Raw genomic sequence first — 16,059 nt, 5'->3', positions numbered from 1 at the left:
GGCAGCAACCCAACTCTATGTGTCAACCACACCCCAAACTCATGTCATAACTATAATAGTCCTGGCATTAAAGGTAAGGACATTCAACCTTCCTTTGCTCCCTCCAAACATGGCTAAACTAGCTCTGCCTTGGTTCATTTACTTAAGTATGCCGTGTCCCTATTGTACTAATACTCTGTGAAATTGCTGGAAAAGCTCAGCATGTCTGGCAGCACCTATGGAGAGAAATCAGTGTTAATGTTTCAGGTTGAGTGACCCTTCCTCAGAACTAATACTCTGTATTGCCTCCCACCAAGCTAGTTAAAATTCCTCCAAACAGCATTTCCTGCCTGATTTTCTTTGATTGACTGGTGGTCATGCATTCCCTTCTTTTTTCCAGTCCCTTGAGCTGCAATATGATCACACCTCTAAACATGCTATCCATATAACTCTCAGCCTCAGAGATATGCCACAGCGTCACCAAATACCACTTGAACTCTGAAACACAGAGTTCAAGTTTCTTCAGCTGGGAGCACTTCCCACACGTGGGGCCATCTGGGACACTAGCCGCATCCATGATTTCCCACATGACAGGTCATGCATTTGACTGGCAAAGATCACCATCTGCAAAATCAGTCACCAAAGCCATTCACATGAATCTTGCCTACATAATATGAAACATAACAGATTCAATTTCAATGCAATAATTCAATCTTCCCATTCAGCAAAGAGCTATAAATTCTTTCATTCTTGCAGCTTATGTAATTTAAATCCCATCTGAATTAGATTCTTACTTGCAATCACTGCAAGCACCCATTACTTCATAAATTTAGGATCATACTTAACAAGAAGTTTAATTGATAAGATCAACTTGAAGCAGGACAGGACAGGCCATATGTCCATCTGTTTTACAAAGTACGACTACACTGCATTGACTAGCTATTTAAGTACATTAAGGATCTTAATTTTATTGGATAAACAGTTAAATGCAATGAGCTGCTCCTGATGTACAGAACTAATTACTCTAGTTAAACAGTAATGCAGCTAATCCAAAATACTACCCCCATTAATTTATTCTCAGTCATCAGTAAAATGATACAAATTGTCATCAACAATGTTATCACGCAGCACTTGATTAGCAACAACCTGCTCACTGACGCCAAGTGTGTGTTCTGCCAGGGCTACTCATTATATACTTGGTTCAAATATGAACAAAGGAAATGAATTTGAGAGGTGAAACAAAGGTGACTGCCCTTAACATCACAGCTGCACTTGACCAAATAAGGCTTCGAGGAGCCCAAGCAAAAATCAATGGGAATCAGCAAGAAATCTCTGCACTGGCACAAAGGAAGATGGTGGTGGTTCTGGGTGGCCAGTCACCTCAGCTTCAGGACATCTCTGTATGAGTTCTTTAGGATTATGTCCTAGATCCAACCATCTGCAGCTGCTTATCAATAAGCTTCCCTCCATCATAAGGTCACAAGTGGGGATGTTTGTTGATGATTGCATAACAAACCAGATACCAAAGTAGTGTATGTCCAAATGCAGCAAGATCTAGGTAATACCCAGGACTGGACTAACAGTGGCAAGTAAGATTCATGCTACACAAATGACAGGCAATGACCATCATTTTCCAAACCAATGACCACTATAATTCAGAAGGACAATAGCGGCAGTTATATTAGGCTACCACCTACAAGTTCCTCTCTATTCACTATTCTAACTTGGAAACATATCACCACATGCAAAAGCTTGAAGTCGCAACATACACACAACTTAGAGAGAATATTGCTTATCTACCCACCACCCAACTCACTTGTTGCTGTTAGAGGCATTTCCTACTATTGCCAAACTACAAAAAAAGAAGAAAATGCAAATTCTCAGCCTCACATTAATAAGTAGAGAAAGAAGAAAAATCCTGAAGATGGAATGAGAGAACAATACTCCATAATGATCTCCTGGCTTCATGGCAATGGCAGAGTTGGGGGTATGCCATCCATGACATTCTAGCTTGTATTTGTATATAATTCGACTACTGCTGATAATCCATGGCACTTCATGGATGCCAGTCTTGTTGTTGTTAGGTCTATTTGATGTCTATTCCATTTAGTAAGATGATAATGCCACACAATATAATTGAGAGCATTCTCAATCTAAAGGTGAGACTTTGCCTGCACAAGGACTGTGGCAGCAATCAGATCAGTTAGGATGAAGTCAAGTATGTTTTTCTCTTTTGTTTCTCTCTTCTCACCACCTGCCACAGCACGATTTCAGAGCAAAGAAAGGCCCTTGCACTCAAATACAAGAAAAACACTGTCAGCAAAACAAACGCCTGTATCACCTTTGTAAAACCTCTAAGGCATTCAATGCTGTGAGCAGAAATGGACTTACAAAATCTTTAAGATCTTGGTTGCCCATTAAGGTTCCAAGTCTGTGGCAAAGCAGCTTCATGAAATTCAGTATGGACAAGTCAAGCACAAGAGCAATCTCCTAAACTGTTTCAGAATCTGCAATGGCATTGAGCAGGGATATAAGCTGACCCAAGTTTACCCGTAATCTTCTTCAGCATGATGTGGCAGCGGACAACAGAAGGTTTTATACGTTTCTGGCCTGATGGAAGTCTTTTCAATCTCAGGTGTCTTCAAGCTCACACAAAGATATAGAAAAACCTATCTATGAACTTTTTTGCTGAATGCAGCACTATCCTAAGCATAGTCACTCAGACCTGCAACAGGTAAAAACATGTTTTTCCAAAACCTTCAGGCTCAAAATCAGTTTAAAGAAAGCTGGCATTCTGCACCAACCTGCGCCCAAGATGATTATTGATCACTAAGCACTTGTGATCAATTGAGGGAATTCAGCAGAATGCTGTCAAGCAATTTAGCTTTTTCAGAAGTGTCATCTCGTTTGATGCAACCACAGCCAAGAAAGTGGATATTAGTCTTTCAAAACCAATCTGCGTTTTGGCCATCTCTATAAACGGGCATGCAGGAATCAGTTGTAGAACACAGGCCAAACTCAAGTGTGCAAAAGCATTGTCCTCACCAACCTTCTGTATTGTATTATGACATGGATCCTATATCGCAGACATGTATACCTTTTGAAGCCTCCGCTTGTGTTACCTACGTAGCATCCCTAAGATCTGCTGGCAAGGCCAAATTACAAATATTGAACCCCTCGAAACAGTCAACATCACCGGCATTATGGCCATCCTCCTGCAAAGCCAATTGCGTTAGGGTGGCATGGATGGATGGTAATTGCCAGTTATCCATTGCATGGATGACCAGCAATTACCAGCCCAAGACTGTGTTGTACAGAGAGCAGTCCATTGGTAAATGGAACAGAGGAGCCCCATGCAAACATGGCAAGCAATACCTACCATAATGACCACTGCCAGTGGGAAGCAAAGGCCATGCATCGTGATGCCTAGAGATGCCAAAGAGACATTTGAGACTGACCAAAGCACCAGTGCAAAAAGGAGAAGGGTGATTGCAATTGTACCCAGTAGCAGCAAGGCCTTTATGCACCTGCTGTGGAAAACTTTGTTGGTCACTGGATAGGCCTGCTAAGCCACCAGTGGGCCTGCAAACATGGAGTAGAAACTTCCCAAAGATTTTACCCATGACAACATGTTAAGGGAAAGGAAACTGTATTTCAGCTGGAAATGAAAGGAATGTAAGGCAATTTGCTGTTGACCCCTACACAAGCCTTTCTGAGAGATCCAAGAATTGCTCTGACAAAAACTTTAACTCAGTCAAAATACAGTAGTACTCAACTGATTGTAGGATTCTTTGTAGGGCATTCTCAGCTTGAGGCCACAATTACCAGTTAGCAGGCTGCACAAGCAACCTACAAACCAGGAAATAAAGTTATGAAATAACATCACTCTTAAAAATTTTAAATGGAGCAAATTAAAGACTGGAATATATATATTGCGTGACTGTAAAAGTTAAAATATTGCTAACATTTTAAAAAAATTATTACATTAAATATCTATTGATTAAAACTTAACGCCAATCTCTGATTATTTACAGGTATTGAACTTTTATTTCAGGGTCATCAGATTTCAGTAGTCACCTGGGTGTTAAAATCCAGTTTTGCAAGGTGTTACTCATGGGGTTTCCAGAATCGATATTGAAGCAGGAATGTTGAAACTATCAACCATTTCAGTTATTGCTAGTTTGGTTTGGGGTAAACACACACAGCATGTATTGCTAATGGCAAGTTCAGAATCTTTGCCCTTATCTTCACATGCTTTACAGTCGAATGTTCTTGACAGTTTCAGATGGGTATGACAGCAAATACTGACAGACTGCCAACACAAACTTCATAAACTCTAACCAATCAAGTCAACTCTTTTTATCTGGGAGAAAGTGAGGACCGCAGATGCTTGAGAGTCAGAGTCGAAACGTGTGGTGCTGGAAAAGCACAGCAGGTCAGGCAGCACCAGAGAAGCAGGACAGTTGAGGTTTCGGGCATGAGCCTTTCATCAGGAGGAAAACATCAACTCTCCTTCTCCTCAGATGCTGCCTGATCTGCTGTGCTCTTTTTATCTGTCTGTCTATGCATAGACTTTATTGGTGGCGAGGACAATAACAACTACACAGTCCATCTGGGTTCCATTTGTGAATAATCAAAAAGCTAAGCAATAATAGAATTTACAATTTACCATGAAAGGATTTTGTTCTCTAATTTCTCTAATCACTCCTCTATTGCAGACTAAAATGGAATTGGTGAAGAGAACATACGAGGCAGATTTCGGTTTTATTTATAAGCTTAACCATCCTACAACAAAAAGTACACAAAGCAATATTAAGTGCATTGAGTTAAGAACACAGGATCAACTATCCACAGATGACAGGTACCCAATCTATTGTTGAAACCAACTGTCACTTTTTTGTACAATAAACAAATCTTTAGCAATAATGCTTGAAAGGAGGCAGTGGTTGATTAAATCAACTAAATATTTTTGGTTGCAACAAATAATTTCCATTCTAAGCGCTGACAGAAGCTGGCAAAGCATGTTCGCTTGCTCTGTCATGAACCATAAAGATACAAATACATAGAAACTAGGAGCATTCAACCCTCCAAACCTCTCCTGCTGTTCATTACAATCACGGCTCATTTTCTATCTCATTGTCATATTCCCACCTTCTCCCCACCTACTTGATGCCTTTAAAACATTTAAAAATTTACCTCTTTCTTGAAAATGTTAATGACTTGACTTCCTCAGCTTCCTGTGGTACAGAATTTTACAAATTTACTAACTTTTGAGTGAATAAACTTTTTCTCTGCATTCTGTGCTTTTTGACTCCCCAACCAGGGTAAGCATCTTCCCTTCATCCTTTCTGTCCAACCCTTTGAAAATTGTGTGTATTTCGATCAGATCCCTTTTCATCTTCTAAACTCTCGTGAATTCAGTCTCAGTCAAATAAATCTGTCCGCATAGGACAGTCACAGTATTAGCTAAGTGAACTTCCATTGCATGCCCTCTATAGAAAGTTTATCCTTTCATAGGGACATAAGAACAGGAATAGACCAGTCAGTCTCTCTAAGCTCGTTCCACCAGCCGATGAGATCATGGCTGACCTGTCACCTAATTCCATACACTTGCCTTTAGCCCATATTCATTAATACCATTGTTTAACAAAAAAAATGATTTATCTCAGATTTAAAATTAATAAGTGAACCAGCATCCAAGTATTTGTCGAGTTCCAAACATCTAACAATCCTTCTGTATAGTAGCGATTCCTTACATCTCTCCTGAACAGTCTGGCCCTTATTCGAGAATCCCCAAACAGAAGAAATTATTTATATTTATCTATCCTGCCTTTTCCTGTTAATATTTTGAAGACTTCCATCTGATCACTCTTTAATCTTATAAATTCCAGAGAATGCAGGCCTAATTTGTGTAATCTCCCCTCATAACAATCCCTGAAGTCCAGATATCGTTCTTGTAAACCCACATTATATTCCCTCCAATGCTAATGTATCCCTCCTAAAGTGATGCGCACAGCTCTGCTCACAGTTTAACCAGGGTTTTGTATAACTGCAGCATAAATTTGGCATGATTGAATTACTTCCTTGTACTTCTATTCTCTAGATATAAAAGTCAGGATTCCATTAGTTGTCTTGATTTTTATCTGCACCTGTTCATGATACTTTAAAAACTCAGGCGTGTGAATCCCAAGTATCTTCGGAGATCCATTACATTTAATTTCATACCATGTACAAAGTACCCGGATCTATCCTTTTTCAATGATTACCTCACACTTGTTTACATTGAACTCCATCCGCCACTGTTTTACCCAGTCTATTCATATCCCTTTGTAATTTTATGCTATCATCTACACTATTTACAACGTCAAATTTTGGATATGACTTTCCATGCCATTATCCAAGTCGCTAATAAATAATGTGAATTATTGAGGCCCTAACGGATCCTTATGGGACACCACTGATTACATTCTGCCAATTTAAGTAGCTACTCATTAACCCTACTTCTGTTTCCTGCCACTCAACCAATTTCTCAGCCATGTCAGTAATTTGCCCTCACTTCAATGGGCTTCTACTTTAGTTAACAGTCTGTTATGCAGGACTTCATCAAATGCCTTCTGGAAGTCCATATAAATAATATCTAGAGAAACTCGCTGTCCACTACCTTAGTCACCTCTTCAAACCTTTTAATGAAATTTGTCAGGCATGACCTGTCATGAATCCATTCTGGCTCTCCCTGATGAACCAAAAATATTCAGGGTGTACAGTTACCCTATCCTTGATTATAGACTCTAACAATTTCCCCACCACAGATGTTAGGATAACAGGTCTGTAATTCCGTGGTTTTCTTCTTTCCCTCTTCTTAAAAAAAAAAATGACATGCAATTTTTCAACCAAAGGATGACTCCTGTATCAAGAGAACACCTAAACATAAGGTGTCTACAATGTGCTGCCCTACTACCATTTTCACCCTCAGATGGAAACAGTCAGGTCCTGGGTATTTGTCACTCTTTAATTTCATTAATTTCCACATTACTTATATTAATTTTATTCAGTCTCTGTTCCCAATTCACTATTAATTTCCTCAGGACTTCCAGCAAGCTATCTTCCTTTTCTGCTGTAAATACTGAGGCACGATAATTATTCAATATGCCTGCCATTTCCCCATAGTCATTGACAATATCAGTCTTTAGTGACCAACATTGCTTTTAAACATCCGCTTACCCTTTATATAACGATACATTTTTTACTTATTGATTTTGATTTCTCTGGCAAGTTTCCTTTCATAATCCTTTTAGTAACTCTTATAAGCTGCTTTGTGGCCCTTGTATAAACTAGTTTTCTATTGCATTTCTTTAAGCATCCTCCACTAAATTTACCCACAAGTGGATTTTCCCAGTTTACTGTAGTCTCTGTCTCAGCTCGTTAAAGTTGGCCTTACTTAAACCTAAAACTCGAGTAATCAATTTTCGCTTTCAAATGGCTACATTGAATTCAATCATGTTATGATCATTATTTGGTAAATGTTCATGCACAATTAGGTTGTTAATTAAATTTGGCTCATTATCCATAAAAATTTGGATATTTTTATTTCAATATTCCTTGTCCCTTGCTGCATCCAGGACATATTGCTGTAGGAAACAAACCCAGACACACTCCAGGAATATACTACCTTTCTGATAGATTGAGAAAGTTGAGACAAGCACCTATGTTAAAGTTGAAAGCATCAGCAGGAAAACTAAAACAGCATGCAGTATTTCAGATGTGGTCTCACTAAAGCCCTATGTAATTGCAGTAACGTCACTATTTCTGAATTCAAATCCTCATGTCATGAAGTCTGATATACTAAAGTGAAGCCACCACTGATAGGAGAATCATACAAATCAGTAGGATCCTAAGCTTATTAGTAGACATAACTGAAATTAAGTAATAAATTTGATTCATCTGTTACATTGGATAACTATTATCTTGTCAGACAAACTGTGAAAATATGAAGCTTCACTGTATTTTTTGGCATGTTTCAAATGAACAAGTTTAATTTATTTTGCTCAGTGTCTTGTGTGCTGTTTTGTAAACAGTAGTGAAATTATAAGGATTGCAGTAGATTTACCATTATTAATGTTATACATAATGCCCATAGACAAATAACTGCTGTAACACTGCCAATTGCACAGTATGGCAATCATTAATTTTTAAAATATATTTTGACATTGCTAGCAAGGCCAACAATTATTATCCATTTCTGGATGTCTGTGAGGAGATGGTGAGCTGTGTTCTTAAAACATTATGGTTGAAACGTATGACATAGGTATACCCATAATACTGTTAGCAAATCAAAGAGTGTGGTGCTGGAAAAGCACAGCTGGTCAGGCAGAGTCAGAGGAGCAGGAGAATCAACGGTTCCGGCATAAGCCCTTCATCAGGAAGTGCTTATGCCCCAAACGCTGATTCTCCTGCTTCTCAGACACTGTCTGACCAGCTGTGCTTTTTCAGCACCATACTATTTGGCTGTGATCTCCAGCCCTCACTTTCTACTGTGAGCAAGTGCATACCATGATTTTGATCCAGCAGCAAAGACAGACAACATAATGGCAAGTCAGGATGGTACAAGAGGCGACATGCTGTTTGCATCCAACTGCTACCCTTGCTGTCCAAGGTGGTAGAGGTCACAGGTTTGGATGGCGCTGTCAAATGTGATTTGGCAAGTTGCTGCAGTGTATCATGTAGATGAGACACACTGCTGCGACTTTATTTAACTGACGGAAGGAACAAGTGTTCAGTGGGTGAGTGGGTACTAATCAAGCACTTTGCTTGTCGCAGTGTTTATTTAAATAAACAATAATTGTGTATTATCAATACAAAAGTAGTTGATGGAGGAATCTTATTTGATCTTGTCTATTTAAAGCATGCAGTAATTTTACTGGTTTTGTACCTGGCACTAGAGTAGTATGGACTGCCTTCTTCTTCAAATCTCCTGATGATTGGTTCCTTTAAAGCTGCTTCATCTTCTGCAGAGAACTACAAGGAAAAGTACAGAAACACTGAACCAATTAGCACATTAAGATACTTAGTGCAGTAAAATAAATGCTAGCAGCAGTTGTGGCTGCCTGATTTCTTAACTTCATTCAATAATGTTGAATTCAATCAAGTAAACAGCATTCCTAACTTTCGGGTACTATTGATTAATAAGCACTGGAAACTTATCTAGTAGTCCTCAAGCCTCTCAGCAGAAAGCAAAATATCGTACGTGCTGGAAATTTGGAAGAAATAGAGAAAATGCTAGCAAAACGTAGTCCGATAGGCAGTGCCTGTGAACCAAGGAACAGAGTTAACATTTTACGGTGACGATCTTTCATAATGTGGGCAGTAGTAGGAACAGGAAGTACTGGGAAAATAGTTCAAGTTTACACACTGACAGCGGTCAGCAAGGCCATCAGCACAGAGTTCCGTTTAGTGAACTGCAGGTTCCAGATTCCAGCGAATCTGCAGTGCCATTATGGCCCGCAATAGCGGCAAATGCTGAAGATTGAGCCCAATGGTTCCAGTTTTCCCAATTTTCTTTTGGGTGAAATATTTGGATGTTAGATAAATATCACACAGTACATTTCAAAGAAGAATAAATAGATGGTTCAGCATCATACCCATCACATATTCCTTCAATTTACACTAAAACCTGTGGTGTGGAGATTCATCTCATTGTGCTTTAGTGTGCTGTGTGTAACCTGGATGCCATATTGGTCTTCAAATAAATTACTTCAAAAACAAATTATCAACTGCATTGTGGACAATGTTAAAAGTGAGATAAAACTGTAGGCAATTACTTAATTGTATTATATTGCTTCATGATGTGAACTGGATAGATTGATTAATGTACATTTCCATTTCATTTCGATTCATTTAGGGAATGTGGACTTTGCAGGCTGGGCTAGTATTTGATACCCATCTCTATTTGCTCTTGAGATGGTAGTGGTGAGCTGTATTCTTGAACTGCTGCTATCTATTTTGTGTTGTTCCACCCACAACGCTGTGAGGGAGGGAGATCAAGGATTTTGACCCCGCCAGTGTGGGAATGGTGAAATCTAAATGAAGTGTAGGAATGGTGAAATCTCCATCAGTGGAGAGAGAAACAATGTTTTGAGTTCAGCAAAAGCAAAATACTGCAGTTTCTGGAAATTTGAACTCTGGAGAAATGGTGACATATTTCCAACTCAGGATTGTGTATTCAGTATTAATGAGGAGCTCTTGAAGTGAAGTTAAATTTCCAATTTCTACTTTCCAGGAGGTTTTGTTTCTCTCATATAGTTCCCAACTGCTATTTAACAACTAGGAGTAGGATTAGGACACTTGGTCTCTCAAGCCTGCTCAGCCATTCAGTATGATCATAGCTGGTTCTCTAACTCAATACCATGTTTCCGCTTTCTCTCTATACCCCTGACACCTTTATCAGCTAAAAAATGATTAATGTCTTTTTTGAATATATTCAGTGGCTTGGCCTCTGTACAACAGCCTTCTGTTGGACAGAGTTCCACAGTCTGCTACCTTTTGAGTGAAGAAACATTTCCTCATCTCAGTCCTAAATGGTCTACTCTGAATCCAAGAATAGAGTCCCCTGGTTCAAGATTCTCCAGCCAGGGGAAACATTCTCCCTGCATGTAGTCTGTCGAGCTCTATTAGAATTTCATACATTTAAATCAGATCCCCTCTCATTCTGGTATCAGCCCAATGAACCTCTGCTGCATTCCTTCTATGGCAAGTATATTCTCTCTTAGGTAGCAAGACCAAAACTGCAAACAATACTCCAGATGTGGTCATACCAAGGCCCCGTATAACTGCAGTGAAGCAACCCTACTCCTGTACTCAAATCCAACTGTAATGAAGGCCAACATTCATTTCCTTTCCTAATTACTTGTTGCACCTGCCGAGTGGTTTCATAAGGTATAAAATGGGATACATTTTTCAAAACAACATGAGTACATATTCACATATATTCATTAATATTAGTTTCAAGATTTCATTCAGGCATGCTGCAAGAATTGAGAAGATAAATTTTATAACAGTTCGAGGCAGATTTCCAATAATAGGGATGTTAGGACAGAGAAGACTGCTTTTAAACTTTATTTCAATCTAACAACCCAATTAATGGTTCTCAATTTATGCAGAGTAGACAGAATATTTGACTGTTACAGCCAATTATACTTGTAAAATCAGCATCTAGACTGAGAAAACAAACTGCTCCTGTATGGTTAAGGTTTTATTTCCACAATAGGGTATAATACTTACTCCAAGCCCAGTAGTTTTTTTAATAAGGTAAAATTACCTCGTGGAAAATAACCTGAATGGCATTAGTACTGTCATTTCTGTTTTAATTCCTCGAAACCCAACCTAACCTGTCTTGGCTCTATGGTGCCTCACATACTTTAATACTCACCTCTTTTCCTTCCCTTGCCCTTTGGTCCTTTGTAATTGTAGCTAAAACAGTAGCAGCTTGCTCACCCCCCATCACAGAGATGCGTGCATTTGGCCACATGTACAGGAACCTTGGGCTGATAGGAAAAACAGAAAACCAAATTTTAATCATATCTATTAATAAATACAACAAAGAAATATCTCCCCCACTACTCACAAAACCCTCTAGATTTCAAAAGGCAGAATTTTTCAAGTTTGAACACTTCAGTTTATAAAACTGTCTTATTTGAAGAAACTTTAAAAATAAATAAAATGCAGTATTTTCATCTCAAGTCCAAACTATCAATGGTGGAAATCTGAATTAAAACAATAAATATTGTGTCTGAATGAGGAAAGACAAGTCCACATATTGGGTAGAGCCCCTTTGCTAAAAAGACTCCACTCAAAATTTAAACCTTTATTTTAACCTTCAGTTGTTTAGAGGTTTGCTATGATTTTAATATTAGGCAGAGAAATGTAGCAATATTGTACTCTGTATGAATGCCATTTACTGCTGTATTAAATTAACCTCATTACATTTATAATTCAAATGTTTTTGCAATTATCTTAATTGGCATGACACTGTTGTGCTTAGTTAAACATCTGTTTCCAGCTGGTAAGCAGCAATTCAATTACTCGTCCCATAAAATAGGAATTGCTCTTGGGCAGTCTTGCAAAAACCAATCACAGATTTGGCTCATTTTACTGAATGTTAACATACCAACCCAAGGTTTGGCCAATTTAGTTATTGGTATAATCAATAAATTAGATTGACAGTGAACATGATTTTTCAGTAGCTTTTTCTCCTTCATGCTTTAGAATGTTCCACTTATGAAATGTTATAGCTGCATCAATTATTCACACCCAATCATCATTATCAAAGCAGATACAGGATTTTGTACCAAATTAATAGCATGATAATTCATTAATCACAAGTAATATGCAATCCATTAACAAACAAAATACATTGAAAAGGCAGTCTAAATGCCTAACAAGTTAAAGACAGTATTAGATTAAAGGAAAAGGTTTATAATGCTGCTGGAGATAGTACTGTGCTAAGGAGAACTTATACACTTAATGGTAAAGATCCTGGGGAGTGTTGCTGAACAGAGAGACCTTGGATGCAGATTTATAATTCCTTGAAACTGAAGTTGCAGTAGACAGGGTAGTGAAGGCAGCGTTTGGAAAACTTGCACTTATTGGTCAGTGCATTGAGTATAGCAGTTGGGTGGTCATGTTGCAGCTGTACAGGACAACGGTTCGGCCACTTTTGGAAACTGCATTTGATTCTGGTCTTCCTGCTATAGGAAAGATGTTGCGAAACTTGAAAGGGTTCAGAAAAGATTTACAAGGATGTTGCCAGTATTGGAGGGTTTGGGTTATCGGAAGAGACTGTCTAGACTGGGCCTTTTTCCCTGGAGCGTCGAAGGCTGAGGGTGACCTTATAGAGGTTTATGAAATCATGAGCAGGATGGATAGGGCGAATAATCAAGATCTTTTCCCAGGGGAGGGAAGCCCAAAACTAGAGGGCATAGGTTTAAGTGAGAGGGGATAGATTTAAAAGGATCTAAGGGGCAGCATTTTCACATAGAGGGTGGCACATGTATATGGAATGAACTGCCAGAGGAAGTGGTGGAAGCTGGTACAATTAGAACATTTAAAAGGCATCTGGATGGGTAGAAGAATAGGAAGGGTTTAGAGGGATATGTGCCAGATGCTGTTTGGATTAATTTAGGATATCTGGTCAGCATCAATCTGTTTCTGTGCTGTATATCTCTATGATTCTATGATTGGGAGAGTTTCGATACCAGCAGAGGATGGCTAAGAAATTGATTGAGAAAAACGGGATTATAGAGAAAACTAGTGTGAGACAAAAAAAATTGTAGAAATTTTTACTGGTCTGTATAAAGGAGGAAATTTTAAAAATCAAAATGATCTCTTACAGGCAAAGGTAAGAAAAACAGGAAGCTATTCACAATTTACCACTCACACCTCCACTGGGCACATTTGTTTTGTTTCTTGACTTGCTCCATAATAAGTCCCCTTGATTTTGCACAAACAATGATTTTGGCATTCAACCCGGCATCTTCCCCTCCACCACCACCACGCCCCCCCCTCCCCATCACAGCCATTCCTTTTGTTCCTTTTCTCATTTTCACTCGCTTAAAATCTACTTTCCATAAGACCATAAGACATAGGAGTGGAAGTAAGGCCATTCGGCCCATCGAGTCCACTCCGCCATTCAATCATGGCTGATGGGCATTTCAACTCCACTTACCTGCATTCTCCCCGTAGCCCTTAATTCCTTGTGACATCAGGAATTTATCAATTTCTGCCTTGAAGACATTTAGCGTCCCAGCCTCCACTGCACTCTGTGGCAATGAATTCCACAGGCCCACCACTCTCTGGCTGAAGAAATGTCTCCGCATTTCTGTTCTGCTCATTTCTGTTCTTTTTCCCTTCATTCTTTCACTTCACAGATGCTGTTTGACATGCAAAGTATTTCCAGCTTTCCCATTTCTATTTCTAATTTCTATCTTAATCGGATGTTACATAAAGGAACAAGTAGTCTTGTTTAATTTGACTTGCCTGTATGCTCTTCCACACATTCCATAGTTTCCAGCACCATAGGAACCACCAACAATGACAGTAATTTTTGGAACATTTGCACATGCAACTGCAGTCACCATTTTGGCCCCATCTTTAGCTATTCCACCAGCTTCATATTCTCGACCAACCATGAAACCTTATAGATTAGAAAGCAAAACATAATTTGACTTCACTGACCAAGCTGTCAGCACTCAAACAATAAATCTAAAAAAATCTTTAAGGTCATTGAAGTAAACTACACAATATGATAAAGAACAAAAATTGACATATCTGTCAATACAACTTTTGATGGCAGCTTTTTTTTAATTTTACAGTTTGTCTATTGTAATTATCTTCATTTCTAAGGCTTGTCCATTAATGTTCAGTCAACATTCATGTTGCTATAGGATATGGTGTCATCATTCAGGCAAGTGCTACTATTGAAGTGGCAGAAATTTAATATCCAAATGCTCTATAACAACATTGTTAAAAGTGATCAGAATTTTATTATCGATGACTTAGCACTCCAACAGTGTTGGATACATCAGTAGCTGTTAATTAACATAAGAAGGGTGACAGATAACAGTGATATGCAAAAATCTTGTTTTTGGACGATGTCAAGGAGATGTCTATGGAGTATGACTGACACCATATGGACAACAGCAGACTGCTGCAAGTTTGAGATACATGGAGAAAAAAATAGACACAATTACTTAATTTTAAACCTTACTACAAAGGCATAAATATTAACATTCTAGCAACAATAAAATAGTAATTTTGTTTGGGGGTAAATAAAATGCTCCATTTCAGTTACTTTCATCTGACTCAATAAAGAAATTTGTAAAATATCAATTTTGAGATAAATCTACAAGTGGTATGTTACAATTTAAACTTTTAAGGGGACGTGCAAAGGATGCTGAGAAATATACTTTACAAAAGGTCCCTTTTATTTTTGGAAATAAAAAAGCCAATTGATTATGAAGAGTATAAAACTGCAAAGATATAGAAAAGTTTTATTGTCTTTGAGGTATATTTTATTGAGCTGTTTTTCATCATTGCATCTGTATCTCTTGTCAGACCATTATCATTGTCATGTTAGGCATATAATTCATAGCGGCCACAACTGAATGAACAGATATTGTCTTATTTTGATACGCCATTGCCAAAATATAGACTAGAAATGCTCCTTTTCTTTCTTACCTGTTATGTTCTGCAGAAATATTAGGGGGATGTTCCTCTGACAGCACAGCTCAATAAAATGGGTTCCCTGTAATTAAATAAAAGAGTACATTGGCTTGGGAGTCCTAAGCAAGACAGTGAGTTCCTACATAGTCTTAACAATGGAGAAACATTTGCAACATAAAAGAACCCTGATGTCAGACAGGTTCATATGCCATTTTATTAGACAGTCAGCAGAGATTAGAGCACAAGGATTTTCTGGAATATGAGGTTCAACCTTTGGCTTACCAACTAAAAACCTCCAATATTCCAGCTGCTGGCTCCCCCAGCAGCTGTAGATTGTTGAAAACATGCTAAAGATAGTTAGCTTTGTCTGTTGACCTACTTTTAGCACTTTGTTCATAGGTAACACAGGTTTTGCAGGTTTTTAAATCATACTACAGGCACATATTATAAGATCTGTGGAATATTTTGGAGTAGTACTGTTAAAAGGTCAAAGCACTGACTGAAAGCCAAGCACTTAACATAGTATTTACATCACAGAAACATCTCCATGATGGTGCATTCGGTTCACACAAGCTTCCTTCCACACTGTTTTTCATCAAACTCCCATTAACATATTCTATTCCATTTTCACTTGTGTTTATCTGAATTGTATCTATGCTAAAATTACTCCTTGCGGTGACATAATCTTCACTTCAAATATTTTCAGTGTAAATTCTTAGTAGATGATTCTTAAACTTTGTGTCCTTAACCAACCTTTAGTCATCTGACTGACTATATTCTTAGGTGGCTCAGTATCATATCATGCTTTATAATGTTCCAGTTAATGCCCAGTGAAGTGCCTTGGGAAGTTTAATTGGATAAAGA

At 38.4% G+C, this 16,059-nt stretch overlaps 1 protein-coding gene across 1 annotated transcript in view; it reads right to left on the bottom strand.

Annotated features, from left to right (window-relative positions):
- mccc2 (methylcrotonyl-CoA carboxylase subunit 2) overlaps positions 1-16,059 on the bottom strand; it is a 135,743-nt gene that overhangs the window by 11,309 nt on the left and 108,375 nt on the right. The window contains exons 13-16 of the mRNA XM_043707857.2: positions 15,211-15,277; positions 14,011-14,167; positions 11,405-11,519; positions 8,909-8,994 (exon numbers count right to left, since the gene is read on the bottom strand). Coding sequence (XP_043563792.2) covers positions 8,909-8,994; positions 11,405-11,519; positions 14,011-14,167; positions 15,211-15,277 — 425 coding nt within the window. The remainder of the gene's footprint in view (positions 1-8,908; positions 8,995-11,404; positions 11,520-14,010; positions 14,168-15,210; positions 15,278-16,059) is intronic.

The sequence above is a fragment of the Chiloscyllium plagiosum genome, unplaced genomic scaffold (genome assembly GCF_037043375.1).
Source record: "Chiloscyllium plagiosum isolate Xiang-an unplaced genomic scaffold, Cpla_swu_hap1 HiC_scaffold_2, whole genome shotgun sequence".
NCBI classification, from domain to species: domain Eukaryota; kingdom Metazoa; phylum Chordata; class Chondrichthyes; order Orectolobiformes; family Hemiscylliidae; genus Chiloscyllium; species Chiloscyllium plagiosum.
Note: the sequence above shows the minus strand (reverse complement) of the source record. Positions and strands in the feature narration are given on the sequence as shown.